The sequence below is a fragment of the Diadema setosum genome, chromosome 2 (assembly GCF_964275005.1).
Source record: "Diadema setosum chromosome 2, eeDiaSeto1, whole genome shotgun sequence".
In the NCBI taxonomy this organism is placed as follows: domain Eukaryota; kingdom Metazoa; phylum Echinodermata; class Echinoidea; order Diadematoida; family Diadematidae; genus Diadema; species Diadema setosum.
The window spans coordinates 31,081,344-31,098,717 of NC_092686.1; the positions used below are offsets into that span (position 1 = coordinate 31,081,344).

General features: G+C 36.7%; 1 protein-coding gene across 1 annotated transcript; it reads left to right on the forward strand.

Annotated features, from left to right (window-relative positions):
• Positions 1-640: 640 nt before the first annotated feature.
• Positions 641-16,240, forward strand: LOC140244056 (sugar phosphate exchanger 3-like). The gene is made up of 14 exons (XM_072323709.1): positions 641-852; positions 2,121-2,238; positions 3,810-3,934; positions 4,946-4,997; positions 5,766-5,911; positions 7,088-7,184; positions 7,933-8,047; positions 10,579-10,739; positions 11,397-11,538; positions 12,152-12,253; positions 12,984-13,031; positions 13,311-13,462; positions 14,476-14,541; positions 16,106-16,240. The coding sequence occupies exons 1-14, from the start codon at positions 641-643 to the stop codon at positions 16,172-16,174; spliced, it is 1,605 nt and encodes a 534-aa protein (XP_072179810.1). The 3' UTR covers positions 16,175-16,240.
• The last annotated feature ends 1,134 nt before the right edge of the window (positions 16,241-17,374 follow it).

The following is a 17,374-nucleotide window of genomic DNA, read 5'->3' on the forward strand; positions in this document are numbered from 1 at the left end:
GTCAGTTTGATGAATGTACAGTGTACCGAGTTATGGATATGACATTCTGATCAAATTTGTAAGACCGACTCTGATCCCATTCATATATTACAATATTTATATTCATGCCTGTGGGTAAACTATTCTCTGCCATCTGTGATAATCGTGTTCATGCCTCCTCTTAATGTGCCTTTTATTAATTGTGTCTGCGCTTCAAATTTTACACTAAGTTTCCATTACTTTCATCATTGATATCATGAATTCAGCCTGTGCAGGAAGACTTCTTCGGAATTTGATTCTAAAACTGCGAAAATGACAAGATGTTTTGCAATACAGTAAAAGTGACAACTCATTATTACTCGAATATAAAAGTTGTCATTAGTGGATATGACAGTATAGGCTGTGAGACATGGGATGATTTCAGACATTTAAATATCACTAAATTGCATGAACAAGCAATTTTCTCTCTTTGTCTATGTAGACATAGGACGATGGAGTCATCAATACAACCGGAATATCGGCCACGTTCATGAAAAGAAAACAAATCGATACATTAATATCGGCATCTGGAGGTGTCTAAGAGTGCGGGACTCAAAAGGGGGAGAGAGAGAGAAAAAAAAAACCCACCAAACAAACAAAGGTTGGCACTCCCTAGAAAATTATGAAGGTTCGTCGTTCTGTGGAGCAGCTGCTACCATTACTCGTCAACTCGACCAGCAGAAAACGTAAAAGCCGACCGGAGAGTAAGGTGCCGTCTCCACACGGAGTGGAATATTGGGCTCTTCGACCAGCCGCCATGGGGGCGATACCAGAACGCTACCAAAAGACGCTCACTCGCAACCATGCTCTGGTTTTCTTCCTCACATTTTTCGCGTGAGTACACAATGTATAAAATATCTGCTTGCTTCGGAAGAATATAGTTAACTACATTTTCTAGGATCTTGCATATCGTCTTCATCAAAATGACGTCTATTAATTTCTCCAGTATCCAATATGCATTCTTATATTGGGGCTCCTATGTACTTCAGTGCCACGTTAATGTCGTCTGTTTGGCAACACTCTGTAGATTCACAGTCCCTTTGTGAACAGTATTTTCCCCGAATATGTTAGCTTCTTTTTAAACAGAAAAAAAGGAACATGATGATATGTGTAATGTATACACTAATATACCGCAAATTCGATCCCAAACTTAACGGAGAGATCTGTTGTTTAACCAATGTTCCGGCTTACAAAAGCTTGACAGTTATTTGGTGAGTATAACAACTTGGAAAACGTTACAGACATTTTATGTCCGTTATACATTGGAACTCTAAACCAACCAGAGTGGTCCTCAGGAGAACCTTTAGCAGGGCTCAAGATTAGTATAAGGGGTAACGACGTTGATGACATGACTTTCTTTTGAAATGGGCAAATCATCCCCATATATGAGGGGAACAAATTACCCTGATGTGTATGATGTAAAACACGATTTCTACATCTTCAAGAGTTTGATGTGTGGTAACAAGTTTGAAAGTAAAAATATTTTTATGTTGATATCATATTGAAGTTGAAATCAAATCAAATGAATGAATAATCAGATTCAATGTAATCAATTACATTAATAAAATGCACTGCCTATCATAGGTCATGCTTATGGACTTGGGTATATAAATATATATATATATATATATATATATATATATATATATATATATATATATATATATATATATATATATATATATCATGTTATATCATGTATAATAAAGAAAGTATGGATTTCTTCGTATAAGAATGCGAAAGAAAAACATTTGTAATAGTCTCACATGTTCAAAATCTAAATCTTTGTCAGTTGTGATATCCAGGTGGGATGAATAAATAACCTATCAAGCTTCGGTCGGAAAATATTTTCGATTTTCTGGATATGAGAAAAACTACGTTGAACGATGCATTGTGATTCAATCGTACTGCAATTGACAAGTTCTTCAACTGCAACGCATTAAAACGTAATTGTTCCCTTTTTTAATCGAAGCGATCATACAGTCTATACATGCCCCCCCCCCCCCAAAAAAAAGCAAGTGAATCTTCAACAACACCGGTGCCTTACCACCTTTTGAATGTACATTACGTCAATTACAAATCCCTTTTCGTATCAAATCCAGGTATGTTTTCATCCACGCTGCAAGAAAAACATTCAGTAACGTGAAGACAGCTTTGGCAGAAACATGGACCCTTTTGCCTCTCAACGAAACTATTTTCTTAAATTCCAGCGAATATTTGGTAAGAAGAGACTAAATGTCTTTTTGAAGCACAAATTCTCACACACGCACATGAATTATATATATATATAATATGTGTGTGTGTGTGTGTGTGTTTGTGTATGTTTACGTCTCAGAAAGGTATATTCAGCGTCTTTTGTTATGCCCTTTATAATATAGAGCATTGCCGTTCATTGTCAATGGTATTTTTATCATCATGGCTAATGATAATAGAGTATAGACGTTGTCTCTGCTAGCATTTGAACTGACCATGACTATCATCTATCGTGAATGATCAGTCATCTGACCAGCTATCTTACTGGACATGAGTAATTTGAGCTTACGATCATTATGGGAAAAACTAGGACGTCATCAACAAATCGATTACATTTCCTGCAACAAACAGGGCGGAACATTGACCGCATAATCACTGCGCTTGTCCTCCACGCCATAGCATTGACACACTTTTTTTCCCTTTTCGATCGATTTTCCAGATTATGTCCAATATAGGCACGGCGAGGTATGGGATAGTACGAAAGACAGCTTTATGTTATAGCATTCTCTACATCAGGATGACTCAACGCATACAATTACGTTACGCGACTATAACAAAACCGTATTTTTTGTTTTCAAAAATACAACAAAAGATACTGTAATCACCTTTGAAACGAAGCAGCATGATCAGTTTAGCTTTTCTTAGTTTGGATAAATGTTAATCCTAAAAAGACTGGGTAGGGGCCTTTTATTCCCCCCCCCCCCCCTTCCACGTAATGATCGTGATGTCATGCAAAAAGATTTTACGCTGCTGTTTCATGACTTTTATTCCCCTCTCAAGTTTTGTGCAACTCTTAATGTCAATCTTGGTATGTCGTCCGATGTTCTGTTACAGAGATAAGTCACATTGTCACATTGCATGTCACGGGAAAAAAAAAAAAGGAACCATTTTGCATTTGTTTGTGTGTAAAATATATTAGTAGTAGAAAAAATATTACAGGAACTGTTTTCAAACTTCTCTTATACCCTTGCTTACAAGGAATTCTTCTTAGGTTATGTCAAGTGCGAGTACAAATATCAGTTCTACGACCCAGGTGTATAAATGGGTACCTGGCAACGCTATAGGGTAATAATAATAGTAGGACCCTCTGGTAGAGCAGTGGCAACACTGAAGAGGCTACCCTGGGTAAATAAGACCTTATTATTAGTATTGTTATTATCATTATTACGTCATAAAAACAAAGAAATTACTATAAGCAATGAGAACATTTACAAATAGTTTCGTCTACCTGTAGAATGCATTGATCCGATATGATCTGAAATTTGTCTCTGTTCTTTTGACACAATACACTTCGTCTCCTTTAATATAACATATTTCACCTCTAACTATCTCCCTTTCCCTTATAATATATTGTCTGATTGTTCTTTGTCAAATTGCATTGTTTGTATTCTTAAAGTGAAATACGAAAAAAATCCAAACCATATCAATCAAACTTTGAATGATATTATGACACTTTCAATGAATAGACACAGGCACAAACAAAAAGGTTTGTATTGAAGAAGTTATTAATGTACATAAAAATTGTGTATAACTTAAAGGACCCAGAAAAGGATCCGTTCCTAGACTCCATCGGCCAGGCAGAGGTGTTCTTTGGTATCCTGGATACAGTGTTCCTGGTTTCCTACGCTCTGGGTCTCTTCATCAGCGGCATCATCGGTGACAGGTACGTCATACTGCATACAGACGCCACATAGCCTCCTTTAACCCTGTCACTTATACCGTCTTGCAACTACACAGCATAAAATGTCAATAGAATTTCAAAGTCACTGTTGCGGTAGAGTTAAAAACGTTTTTGCAACGCACTATTCCACACATTGAACACGAAGTATAGTATCTGTGTATTTATCAATGCATCTTTGGAGACAATTCCTGTTGCTGACTCATCAGAGAATACATCCTTTACCGTCAGTTAAAAAGGCATCGAATATCAAATATTGTAGTTTTTTCTAAAGGTTGGGAAGATGTTGGGAACACCAGCAGATGTCCTGTAATCGTTAACCACTATAGATCGTACATGTTAAAGCACACTACACATTTATGCCTGTTCATATTTTGTCTGTCATTTTTTTTAAATAAGCATATATAGGCCTATCATACATTTTGATGTACAGTGCATGCGTGCGTGCATTCACAGTTCTCTAATTCTAGTTGACAGAGGATAATAGTTTCTGATATAAACCCCCTTCTAAATAGATCAAATAACACTGTTCGTTTTACAGTAGAAAATATGGCTCATGTTAGAATAACGCAAACCGACAGTCCATACGAACATTTCGTTACTAAAACTGTTACTTCCATCATTTATTCTTTCATTCATTTTGTGAGTATACTTGTTCGAACCAAGATGAAGTCTCTGGATACGCTATGAACAAAACATACGTCAATCAAATTCGTCACTTTAAACTGTTTATTTGGATATAAATGTAGCTCAGGCAGACGACTGAAGCATGTGCGACCAAAAAATATTGTATCGCTTCATCTTTGGCGATGTTCAAACTAGGTGACCACATTCATATACCCTTCTTTTTCAATGATATTCAGCAAAATAGATAGCAGGTCAAATCAACGGAGACTGATAATCAATAATCTCGGCGATCTTATTATTGAATTACTGTCTTTGTTTCTGAAATTGCATGAATTTAAAAATCATCTATTACATCTCTCATTCAAACAGGATTGATCTAAGGCTAGTGCTGTCGTTTGGAATGTGCTCTTCTGCACTGATGGTGAGTCAAAATCGAGTTCACTAATTACGTATGGACAGACTGTTTAAACACAAGCAATTTCTTGATCGTGTTCAACAATAATCATTTTGGGACTGACAAAAACGTATGTAATATTTAGGGACACTCCTCAATCGTTTATAAATATACATCGAATTTCGTGCAACAAAACTCTTCCAGCTGTGCAGGGCATTGATTTTCCTACCTCTGAACTGTTTTCGAATATTTACTCAGTGCTCTCCTAACCATATAGGGACAGGAAAATATTTATCGATTTTTCGGGAAATTACTGCTTGACATGCTTGAAGTCCGGCGTTAGCCTCCGCGTGAACATTAACTCAGTGGCTGGACTATCATATTTGTATTATGGCTGCTGTCGGTTTTCTGCTTTTTATCATAAAAATAGCCTGAAGGCAACATTAGGGATAAAATATATATTGGCAAAATATGTAAGTCACCACATGTAAAACATGTTCACACATCTTTGACCTGCAAAGAAAAGACTTGTAATTGAACATCGACATTAAGTTATATAGTCGCATTTCTATTTTTATTGGTACATGTTTTTGAAATTAGCAATATCAGTGACTCCAATATCAAATACAATGTTAAGGTTGTCATCTGAACAATTTGCGCATGCATAATATACATTTTATGACCAATTTTAACAGCCTTCAGATTATCATACGGCGTTTTGATTGATAAAAAAAAAAGAAACAGAGAAGAAAATATGAACGGCTGATACATTAAGATAAACTTTATCCACGACAGATGTTTATATTCGGCACGTTGAGCGAGTGGGTAAAAGTCTACAACCATTGGTACTACTTGGTCTTCTGGGTTCTAAACGGACTTCTCCAGGGTACAGGATGGCCCACCCTGGTTGCAATCATGGGTAACTGGTTTTCAGAAGGAAGGTAGGTAGTTCTTCCTCATTTTTTTTTCCTTCTTGATTTTTTGTACGTCTCCTTTTCTTTCCGTTCTTCTCCTTTTTGTTTTCCATCTTATTCTATTGTTTGTAGCTTCTTCTTCCAATTTCTTTATCTTATGCTTATGTTTGTCTTTTTTTCCTATTATTTTTTCTTCCCTTCTTCCTCCCTGTACAATCACCTTCGTCTGCTTCTATATCTTCCGTAATCTTCGTTTTTCTCTTTAACAATTTAGAACATGAACGACCATTACCATTACCATTACCATCTCACCTAATACTTGAATATGTATACTTTTACAATTATGGCAACTACCACAGCTATGTCTACTGTGTGTCGTCTATCAGCAATGGTAGAACTACTGGTAAGATTATATATCAAAATAACATCATTAAGACAGTTAATTACTGTTTGTACTATAACTGCACTACGAATGTTGCAATAATTATACATCTACTAACACAACTATACGTTCTAACTTTTCTTCTTCGTCGCTTTCGTCAACATCAAGAAGTTTTCGTCTAGAGAGGAATCTACTTTCCTGCTATTTCGTTTTTGTTAAGAAATATACATTTCTTTAGCTTTTGGAAGTCACCGTCTTGACATTTCTAATTACTTTTCGCAATGTGATATTTGTGATTATCACTTTACCTTTCCAAATGTAAGATAATATGCGAGAGTCAACTGATTCTAAGATTGGTATTATTTGGAGTCGAAGAGGGTCTAAGGGCACAGGATGAGAGCCTCCTGTTTTTAACAAGGCGAAAATGGTCTGCGTGGGACAACATTGCTAGTCTGGAGAAAACATACGGGATGCTTTGACTTGTTTTCTTGGTGCAGTGGTTTTGAAGAATTTCATCATTTTTTTAAAGTGTGTTGGGAAGAGGCTGACACCGTCCAGTTCGGCTTGCTGCTTACTCATGCACAGTTGCTCAAGCAGAATGTTGCTGTCAAATCATTGGTTAGAAAGACATGGAACCATTCTATACATTGTATAAATGAGTGCTTGAGACGAAAATTTACAGTGGAATACATGGCGATTTTTTTTTTTTTTTTTTGAGAGGGACCACATTACATTATCTTCTCCGTCTATCAGATTAAAAGTACCATGTATCTACAATTCGTTTCTATACAACGCCCATGTACTCTTTTTTTTTTCATCAGTCGCGGTCTGGTATTTGGTGTATGGAGTGCCTGCGGATCCATTGGTAACATGCTTGGTGCATTTTCAGCTTCTTTGGTTCTCACGTATGGATATGAGGTACAGACGACATTACACAGAAATTTATGCTAATACATGTCTGTCGTTGTTGAGATGAATTTATTACTCATTGAATGTTCAGTGTCATGTGCTCTGTGTCGTCATTCCTTGATGTTTGATCTTGTTTTTCTGTTCAGTCGCTCCTTTAGTAATGTCACTAATTAATCATATCTTAAATGACAAATGTCTGTTATTCTTCATGTTTTTATCCCTTCATCAAATTTTCTGTTTACCCACATTTTCTCGTCTGTCTAAAACTGCTTAATTATGACATGCCTTGTGTCATGTCATCTCAGTTACATGTCGTAGAAAACACTGGTGCCAGAGGTTAACTGCCAGCTAGCACTATAGATTGACTTCAATAAATTAACACTTTGATTTACCGTGTTCTTTTTCGTAAAATTTTTAAAAATTTAAAATTTTCTAAAATTTAATCAGTAATACAATATTGTAACAAGTACTGCAACAATTGTATTTCTCGTAATTATGCAACTTGGTCAAGAATGTGCCAAAAAAACCTTTTCAAACTTTGAGCAAAAATTCCCAAGTTGGTATGTATCTTCGTTGTCTTGATGGAGCGAACACCATTATGTCAATACAAACGTATACACACGAAGAGAGACTCACACATATATGTGTAATTTTGCATGATGGAGAAAAGATTGATTAATCGCAGTTACGCAGTATTATCAATAAGAATGATGATAGTTTGGTCACTGATGCCTTGTTTATGTTCCTTCTTTTCTAGTTTACTTTCCTCGTGACGTCAATGATGATGTTTTTCTGGGGACTCGTCATTCTCTTCTTTCTCATGCCAACACCTCGAGACGCAGGTTTGATAATTAATTCATTTTTCTTTGTTTGTTAATAAGCTGGTCTTTGGCGTCATTGATATATATATATATATATATATATATATATATATATATAATTTTATCGTCATCATCATCATCAAAAATAAAACTGAAACAAAGTTCATGCTGTATTCATCAACAGTTTATTTCGGCTCACAAATTTTCGAGTTATTCGCTGTTTATCAAGTATTGAACTTCAACACTCAAGTGTTGTATCAAATGTTGTTGAGAAACAGCAAATCGCTCGAAAATTTGTGAGCCGAAATAAACTGTTGATGAATACAGCATGAACTTTGTTTCAGTTTTATTCTTTATGATGATGATGATGACGATAAAATTATATATATATATATATATATATATATATATATATATATATATAATTTGCAATTGCCCATATTATAACTACACAATTGGTCTGTTGCGTTCGTTCTGTAGTTTACACATTCTTGCTAGAAGTGATCAGAAATAGATAATTGTGTCCTAATCATAATTTTTGCAATCATTGCCGTGTAGGATTATCATCACTGTTAATCGAAAAGATGATTCAATGTATAATACGTAAATGACCATGCATGCCATGTCGTAACCAGAAAAGTATAGCATTTTTCATGTGAGAAGGGACGTTTTGAGCATGCCAGAAAAAAAAAAGAAAAGAAAATCGTTGCATTTCTTCATCGTCTCATCATTGCAGAAACAGACGTGTAAAGTAGTTTATGGTATTTCCTCATGTCATGTAGTCATCTACTTAATATACTCGCATGTCTTGTATTGCCAACTGGCATAATGATAAAGCACATTGTTTCAAGTTTAAGAGTAATGTCGTTTAACGTGATCGTTGAATTGTTGATTTTACTTGGAATTATTATTTTAATATTATCATCTAAATATTACTATTATTATTATTATTATTATTATTATTATTATTATTATTATTATTATCATTGTTATCATCATCATCATCATCATCATCATCATCATCATCATCATTATTGTTTCAGGAGTTGAAGTACTGGACGACAGCGAGGAAGGGCAATCTGAGAAACCAGCTTGGAAAGACTCCCCCTCAACACATGACAAGAAGCGTATGTATCATTGGTGCATGTTGCATGAATGATGGTGTTGATGCTTATCATACCTCGTTATGTGCATGTTGTCAAAACTTTTTATCATTTGCGAGCTCGTAGAATATTACTATCATGTCATGGGATGGGTACTTGCTCTACATTGGTAACGATGTAGGCTAATTATCAGAGGCAATTTAAAAAGAATGGATGCGCTGCATTTGAACTTTAAACAGTCAAAATGCTGATTTATTATGATTATTTCAAACAGATATAATACATACTTGGGGAAGCTCAGAAAAAAAAAGAAAGAAGCTGTTTCAACCTTAACAACGATCAAATAATAACCTCGTGGAGTGCATGTGTTTATTAGATGTGTGTGTGTGTGTATGTGTGTGTGTGTGTGTGTGTGTGTGTGTGTGTGTAACAATACTAGCGAATGTTAAATTATAGGTACATGGACAGGGGGTCACCCCACAAGATCAAAACCCACGAGTCATACAACCCACGGACTCGACATTGAAAAAAAGGCCCATGAGTCATAAAAGAGAAAGCCCACGAGCTCGACACTATAGGCAAAAAAGGGCCTGAATATCAAGTACCGTGTCAGTCTCACGGGCCTGTTTACTTGATGTAGAGCTCACGGGCATTGGTCATTTAGTGTCTAGCTCGTGGGCTGCATGACTCGTGGGCTGTATGACTCGTTGGCTGTATGACTCGTTGGCTGCATGACTCTTGGGCTGCATGACTCGTGAGCTGTATAACTCGTGGGCTGTGTGACTCGTGGGCTGTATGACTTGTTGGCTGTATGACTCACTGGTGTCGAGCTCGTGACACGCATCCAATGGACAGGCGGTACCTGCAAAGAAAGAAAGAAAGAAAGAAAATAACTCTTTTTGTTTTATTTTGTTTTATTTCGCTATGTTTTACGGGGGAAGAAGGGAAGGGGGACAGGTTTCAAATCCACATTCTTGTCCTTTCCTGTTTTGAGTTTGTCCCCTGTCCATAAGAATTACGGTCTTGCTTTAGAGTGTTTCTACACGTTCATGTATTTATTGAAGTATTTACTTAGCTCCTGCTTGTATGCTGGACCCCGTTGCATAGAAACTAAGATCAAACATAAGTCAGGAAATAAAACATAAGTCTCTGAATGCTCGATGCTGATTGGCTGATACCTAACTTATGTTTCATTGCATTTTAATAATGCAACAGGGCCCTGGTTGCCTCTAATTGTTTTTATGTTTTTTAAATCTTTACTTTTGTTGCACACGACTGATCGCAATTATTGCAATACGTTGAGATTGGTAAAAACAAATCAAGGAATATTTAGTCATACCTTATGATTGCGAGGTTAATAACTTTTTGATATTGATATCGTTAAAACCGAACACTCACCTGGTTGTTGCTGCTTGTTTGGCAGTTTGTCAATCCGCCATGACACTTACATTATCGAGTCTGTCTCGTACCTACTTCTAGCTATCGTGGACGATGTCGATCACGTACTCTCGGACGATACGACCACCAACGAAGAGAGCTCTAGCGATGAGGAGGAACAAGATGAGCAAGAGAGTGATAAAAAGGAGAAGTCGGAAGCTATCGGGTTCTGCAACGCCTTTCTGCTGCCCGGTGTTGCATGCGTGGGTTCAGTTCTCTCTGTAAAAACTTATCGCATAGTTTGCATATCGTAGGAATCCACGCCAGCAAACTGTTAAATAGCAATCTTATCCCGATTATACGAATATTTTGGAGTCAGTCCAGCCAAGAGAAGTATACCATCGAGCAGTCTGATTTGGTATTTCATTGTCTTGATACAGTTGTATATCATCTTCAGTCTCCTTGGCTAGTCTTAAACCGTATCACTTCAGATCACTATAGAAACATACAAATATTCCATTTTTAAGAAGCATCTACAGGCGCAACACATCAGTGGGATGACAATGTGCCTGCATGTGATCTGTTACGCCTTACAATGATACTGGTATATTTGGCAGCATTTGTCGTACGTATTTAAAATTAGTTGTAACAACTGGCATCATCTTTACAATTTGCAAAGGCAGGAGTTTATGCGCGAACTTCAGTGAAAGGGAACAAGCATTATAAGGTAGATTTGGCCCCAGGGTCCATACAGCGTTGGGGAAGCATTTGCACAACTATAAACGTGCAATTCATCCAAAATCAGTGAAATTCACGTTGCGTGCTGGCGTGTATAAGTTGTTATTCCATGGTGCTTTGATTACGCTGTATTATATAATTGCTCATAGGAAAATAAAATGACATTTGTGTGAATTTTACAGTACTCTTGCGGATACGCCTGCCTGAAGTTAGTCAACTACACGTTGTTCAACTGGATCCCTTACTACCTCACGTCTAAGTTCCATTGGCAGGAAGTCTCAGCCGACAGATTGTCCATGGCTTACGATCTGGGAGGCATTATAGGTAAGTGTGCACGTTCAAGAAATAGTGAGCATTATAACAATAATCTCATTATATTTTTGCTGTGTAATATATGTGATTTATAGTAACTATGTGCTTAACCCATATCGGGCCAACGCCTGTGTACACAAACACCTAAGTGGCCCAGCACTGTTCACGCGCACATGCCGACAAACAGACAACTTTCCAAACAATCGCTCTTCATTAGCAAGCAATGAAAAAAAAAAAAAAACATAGACAAGTTGTATATCATTATTTTGAAAGAGGAAAAAATCTCGTTAATATGGTATATAACATGTTGTTATTCAATGCATAGTACAGTCGTAGTATTCAGCGGAAGTGAATGACGTCATTCATATGTCATTTTATCCACTACGGGATATTCCGTATGTGGCCCCTGCGGCGTTTGGACGATCTACGGAATATCCCGTAGATGGCCGGATATGGGTTAAGGTAATCATTTAATTGATTGAATTTTCTTATACACGTTCAAGTTGAATGTTTTTTGATGTTATAATTGAACTCCAATAAAGATTATTGACAACAACAAAATTGAAATCTTTATTCGGAAAGCTGAAAATGTCTTCTGTGTATCGATCTTTTCTTCTCTCTGTAGGTGGGACTATCGGAGGAGTGATATCGGACTTTATGGGCATTCGATCACCTGTCGTTATCGTCATGCTGTTCGGGTCAATGGCCTCATTATACGGATACAATGGTGAGACATAGCTGATTGCAGACGTACAGCATGAACGTAGAAACTTGTTTCCTGCATCTCTCGTGATAGAATGAGCGCGCAAACGCTAGAACTTAGTTTGAGGTTGTAAAGAGCGCCAGCTGCTGACATAACAAAAACAGACGCTTATGACCTTTCGCCTTGTGCGATAAAAACAACAAAATACGTGTACTGAAAGACTTTAGGGTTTCTCAATGACATACTTTGCAATGAATTATTAAATTACAAACAGTAACTTCTTCTTGGATTCACCTCTATCATAGAGTAACATTCACTGATTACCGAAACGCCCCGGTAGGACATGTGATACAGAGCTATATAGACCTACTAATGATTTGACAAAAACAACACCAACACAAAATAATGCACTCCTATATACAGACAAATTCAATTCTATAAAATGTTTTGTTAATACTTTCTTGATGTGAGAATGTTGTGCTAATCTAGCGCCTGCTATGATCATTTAAATTCTGAATCCTTCCGTGTTGTTTCCATTTATAGCATGCCACTCAAGGAAACGATTATATATGGGAGTCGCATTTTAATAAACCAACCAGCTGTTGTCTCGTCATAAAAGCGATGCAGGCTATATTTGAATTACTGTCCGAATAGATATGTCATGAAACTTAACATCAGGACTTTGCCAGAAGTATGGTTGTATCATCCGTAGGTAATAAATTTACACATTTACTGCCTTCTCCATCATTCACAGCTACACCGGCAAATTACGCCCTCAACGCCTTCGTGATGGCCGTTCTAGGTAAGCCAATTCAAAGCAGTAATTTTGTTTCCGTTTCCGTTTGTGTTTCTCCACTAACTTGTACAAATTTGACATCATTATGACAAAATCAACAGTTTTCACATCAAAATACAAGCAAGTGTACTCAAAAGAAAGAGATACCGGTAAGTACATGTATACGTATACGCTACATATACGCACATAATTTTTAAAAACATGTCACAGCATAAAGCCTTCTTCATTTAAATCTTTACTTTATCCAGCAATGTACAAAAACATATAAAAATTCTTGGTCTATAGGAACCTTCGTATGCGGCGTGGCCCATATCATCAGCGCCACTGTGGCCGCGGACCTGGGCCAGCAGGGGCCGATGAGGCAGGACAAAGAAGCCCTGGCCACTGTCACTGGCATTGTGGATGGCACAGGCACGATTGGCGCCGCCATTGGTCAGGTAGGCCTATAATTTGGGTGTATACAGGAATCCTCTAGTTGATTGTTGTTGTTGTTGTTGCTGATGATGATGATGTTGATGTTATTATTATTATTATTATTATTGTTATTATTGTTATCATTATTATTACTGTTATTATTTTTATTGTTATTATTGTTATTATTATTTTATTGTTATTGTTATTATTACTATTAAACAAGAGAACAAACTGACAAACACAAAGCCTGCAATAACTGGTGGCTTTATCCGGATCTGCATGTCGACACAGTAAACTGCGGCATGATAAAGCTTTAAAATTAGAACTATGTGCATATGCCACATCTTCGCCCTCATGGTCAACAACCCACACTAATATCTAGAGTGCATCAACCTTGCATTTCCCGTCGTCCTAAATATACATTTCTTCCATTTCACGCAGTTTCTCTCTATCACGTTAGGTGGAATACAAACAATATTCAAGACTGGGCCTATATCATGACTTGAGCCGCTCATCAACGTGTTCACTTTTGAAAAGGCTCTCGTCGATTTACTCGGACCGAAATCCTTTATAGGGGTATAATAGACATCATGCTCGCTTTACGATTGTCCCGCTGGTGATTGATTTTCGCTGACTATGGGTTGAATGATACCCTGTTTATATCCAATACAAGCACGAGTATGTACAAGCCTTTGTAATCTTATATGTATCATTGTCTTTTTTTAAAGAGGAAAAAGGTGACACAGAGACATTGCATTTATACCCCACACTCCTTACCGATATTAATTTATGGATAATAATATGCAAATCGCTTCATAGCCCGTCTGCTAGAAAAGTAAGGGATTTACGTGAAACTTATAGTACTAGTATAGGTCCTTAATGAGTTAAAATCACGAGAAACGCTTAGTTGTCCATATGTAATGCATTAAATTAATGTTAGAATATTACGACGGTCAGAGGTAAAACAAGAACATATCAAAAATTCACCTCAAACCCATTTACATTGTACTTCTCACATGTATTGTTTCATCGACAGGTAATCGTACCTGTACTCTACATCAACTACGACTGGTTTTCAGTATTTGGCTTCTTGATACTAACGGTAAGTATATCCCGGCCATTTTATCGCAATTTTCCGCTCGATGGTTTATATGATAGGTGGTAGGTGCATGATTACAAGATAATTGTCCCAGCGTAACAAAAATTCACATTTTTATTTTCATGTTATTTCCTTGTTTTCTTTTTTCTTTCTTGTAGGGCCTATCTTATCTTTTGTGGGGTGGTGTAGCTGGATATGTATAAAATATGCGATAGAGCGGATGACCTTAATTTCATTTCGTTTCACGTGTTTTCCATATCCAAATAATACAAAATACGATGAAGTAACAATATACATTTACAAACACAGGTGAAAAGGCATAGCAAGTATTACAATGAAGTTATACAAAATGTATCTATACATCATACGTCGAATAACCTAAATGATTATATACGCATGTTATGATTAGCACCCGTGTTAGTCCCCCTCACAGCATACGTACACTCAGTATGCACATGATATACGGATATTTTGATATTCGCCATGCAGATAGAAATAGCTCTGAATTGTCACGGATACGGAAGGAACCTGTCATATTTGCGATGCATTATCATGCCTGAAACAGTTTTCATCCATCTCAATTCTGTCTCCTCACAGCCTTGAATGAAGACTGATTTTGAGGAACGTTCTGTGCCATAAATAATTGTATGAATGGAAACAAAACAACTCTGTGCGTCTGTTCACATACACAGGATCAAAGAAGTGAAGAATCATGGATATGAGCACTAAAGACCAAGCATGCTCACTGAATGTCTCATCAAGATGTAGAATAATTCGTGTTGATGCTTTTGCTGTGGGGAGAACAAATTTCATAGAAATAGACAAAGTAGTGTATAGATCATGCGGTGAACTATACAATTTCAGTTGCAAAACAATAATTGAAGAGAAAGTGTAAAACATGAAATGGTCAGGTCGCTGTAAGATAAGGGTGATTTTTTTTTTTTTTCAGGTCAAAATGAATGTGATTTATCACAATGTTTGTTTGCGGATCAAAAGAGGTACATGCATATACATGTACATGAGACTTCCGGGTGATTTTCAGACTTTTGCAGATGTACACCTATAAATTAGTTATATACTGGCCAGAGTGTGGGTACGGACTTTCAGAATTTCTAGTATGTGAGATGACAAATGTGAATGTTTTCAAAATTGATAACAGATCACAAAGAACGAGGATGATGACGTAGCAGCTGCATATAAGATAGAAAAAAAGAAAGCATGCATAAATTCTATAGAACATACAGACAGATTTGTTGAGCAAATAGTGGTAGTGTAATGGAATGACACTGCTGCATTCCTGCATTATGTGAGCCTCATATGTCATCATACTTGTTCAATGTGGTATGTTTTGGATTTCTAGAGTATTGCTTATCTGCTCAGGGACAATAAACTACAAATATGGACATGATGCTATCGATTTATGTACTTCGATGTTTAATTATACAGGCTTAAATCGTCTGGAATGTCCCTTTAAGCTGTGTCCGAGTTGTTGCCTATCTGTGAATATCATGAATTCACTTTGACAAACGGTCTTTATATCCCACTGTTCTTCATCTATCCTATACAGACTGCCATGTCGGTAATCCTCATATCACCAATACTGATCAAGGAAATCCGATCGCTACGCTCCAAGTGAAATCGCTCCTATTCGGTATTCACAACTCAGGGTTCAATTAGATGTACTTTCGTCACAACGCAGGAGAGATTTTTTACATATACAACGAGGGAGATTAGATCACAACCCTCATACCAGCAGTGTCACGATGTTTCTACTTTAGCCTGCGCAGTCATTGCCAGGACGGGGATATACATACAGCGCGTTCATTCCACGGGTGTGTGAGGCGAGTAAAGAGAACTGAATTCAGTCCAGTCATAACTGGACTATTTCCCCGATTCGATATATTGGAACGTTGAACTAAATCAATGACTGACGACACTAATTATGACATGAATAGATAGGTAAACAACAAGACAGATAGAATAATGTAAATGTACTAATAAGATGAATTGTACGTAGATTAATAAGGAAATATACAAGCATGTGATTTCTATTCAAGCGATGCATGATGTGCACTGACCAATAATATCGAATGTCACGGACCAAGGAACCAAAAAAATAAAAATAGCCCACTGCTCGACCGTCTACACGAAGTCGCGCCACTCACCTTTCATTACTCTTTAAATGATATAGTTCTGTGCTTTTATATTTGTGATTCGACCCCTAACGTGAATACAATAAGTGTCTTTGCTACACAATACAATACAACAAGTGTCTTTGGCCTACAAAATAAAAAATCACACACAAAGACGCACACACACACCCACTGACATGCGCAAAGAAAGGAATAGAAATTTCATACATGTACACAGCGTATCATAAGTTATTTTTATTTGCATTTTTTTTAAGCATATAGACCACTGTCTTAATTTTCTCATATAACTGAGACAGACAAACGACAGCACTATATAGTAAATGAAGACATTTGAGAAATACTGGGTATTTGTATGTGCTATAATATTGTAAGGTCAAGCATGCATGTTTTTTCCTCTCTGTGACCTATAAGGGTCGATGACACACACACACACGCACAAATTCAAAAATGTTTAGACTCAATTAAGTTGTGTGTATATAATACTCTTTGTGAATCATGTGATTATTTTTTAAAGTAAATCCACCCGAAATATTCATCTGCGGTGATGAACAAAAATGACCCCCTGATGAATTACTTACTGTGCAACACGTGTATGACAACATGGCTTTAAGAGTTCCAAATATTTATTCTAAATTATAATTTAGCTGAAATTACTTAACATAATATACACGTAGTTACAGCAC

Coding starts and splice junctions, on each gene's coding strand:
- LOC140244056 (XM_072323709.1), top strand. CDS start 641: ATGAAGGTTCGTCGTTCTGTGGAGCAGCTGCTACCATTACTCGTCAAC. Junction 2,239..3,809: donor TAAATTCCAGCGAATATTTG/GTAAGAAGAGAC, acceptor TATAACTTAAAG/GACCCAGAAAAGGATCCGTT. Junction 11,539..12,151: donor CGATCTGGGAGGCATTATAG/GTAAGTGTGCAC, acceptor TTCTCTCTGTAG/GTGGGACTATCGGAGGAGTG.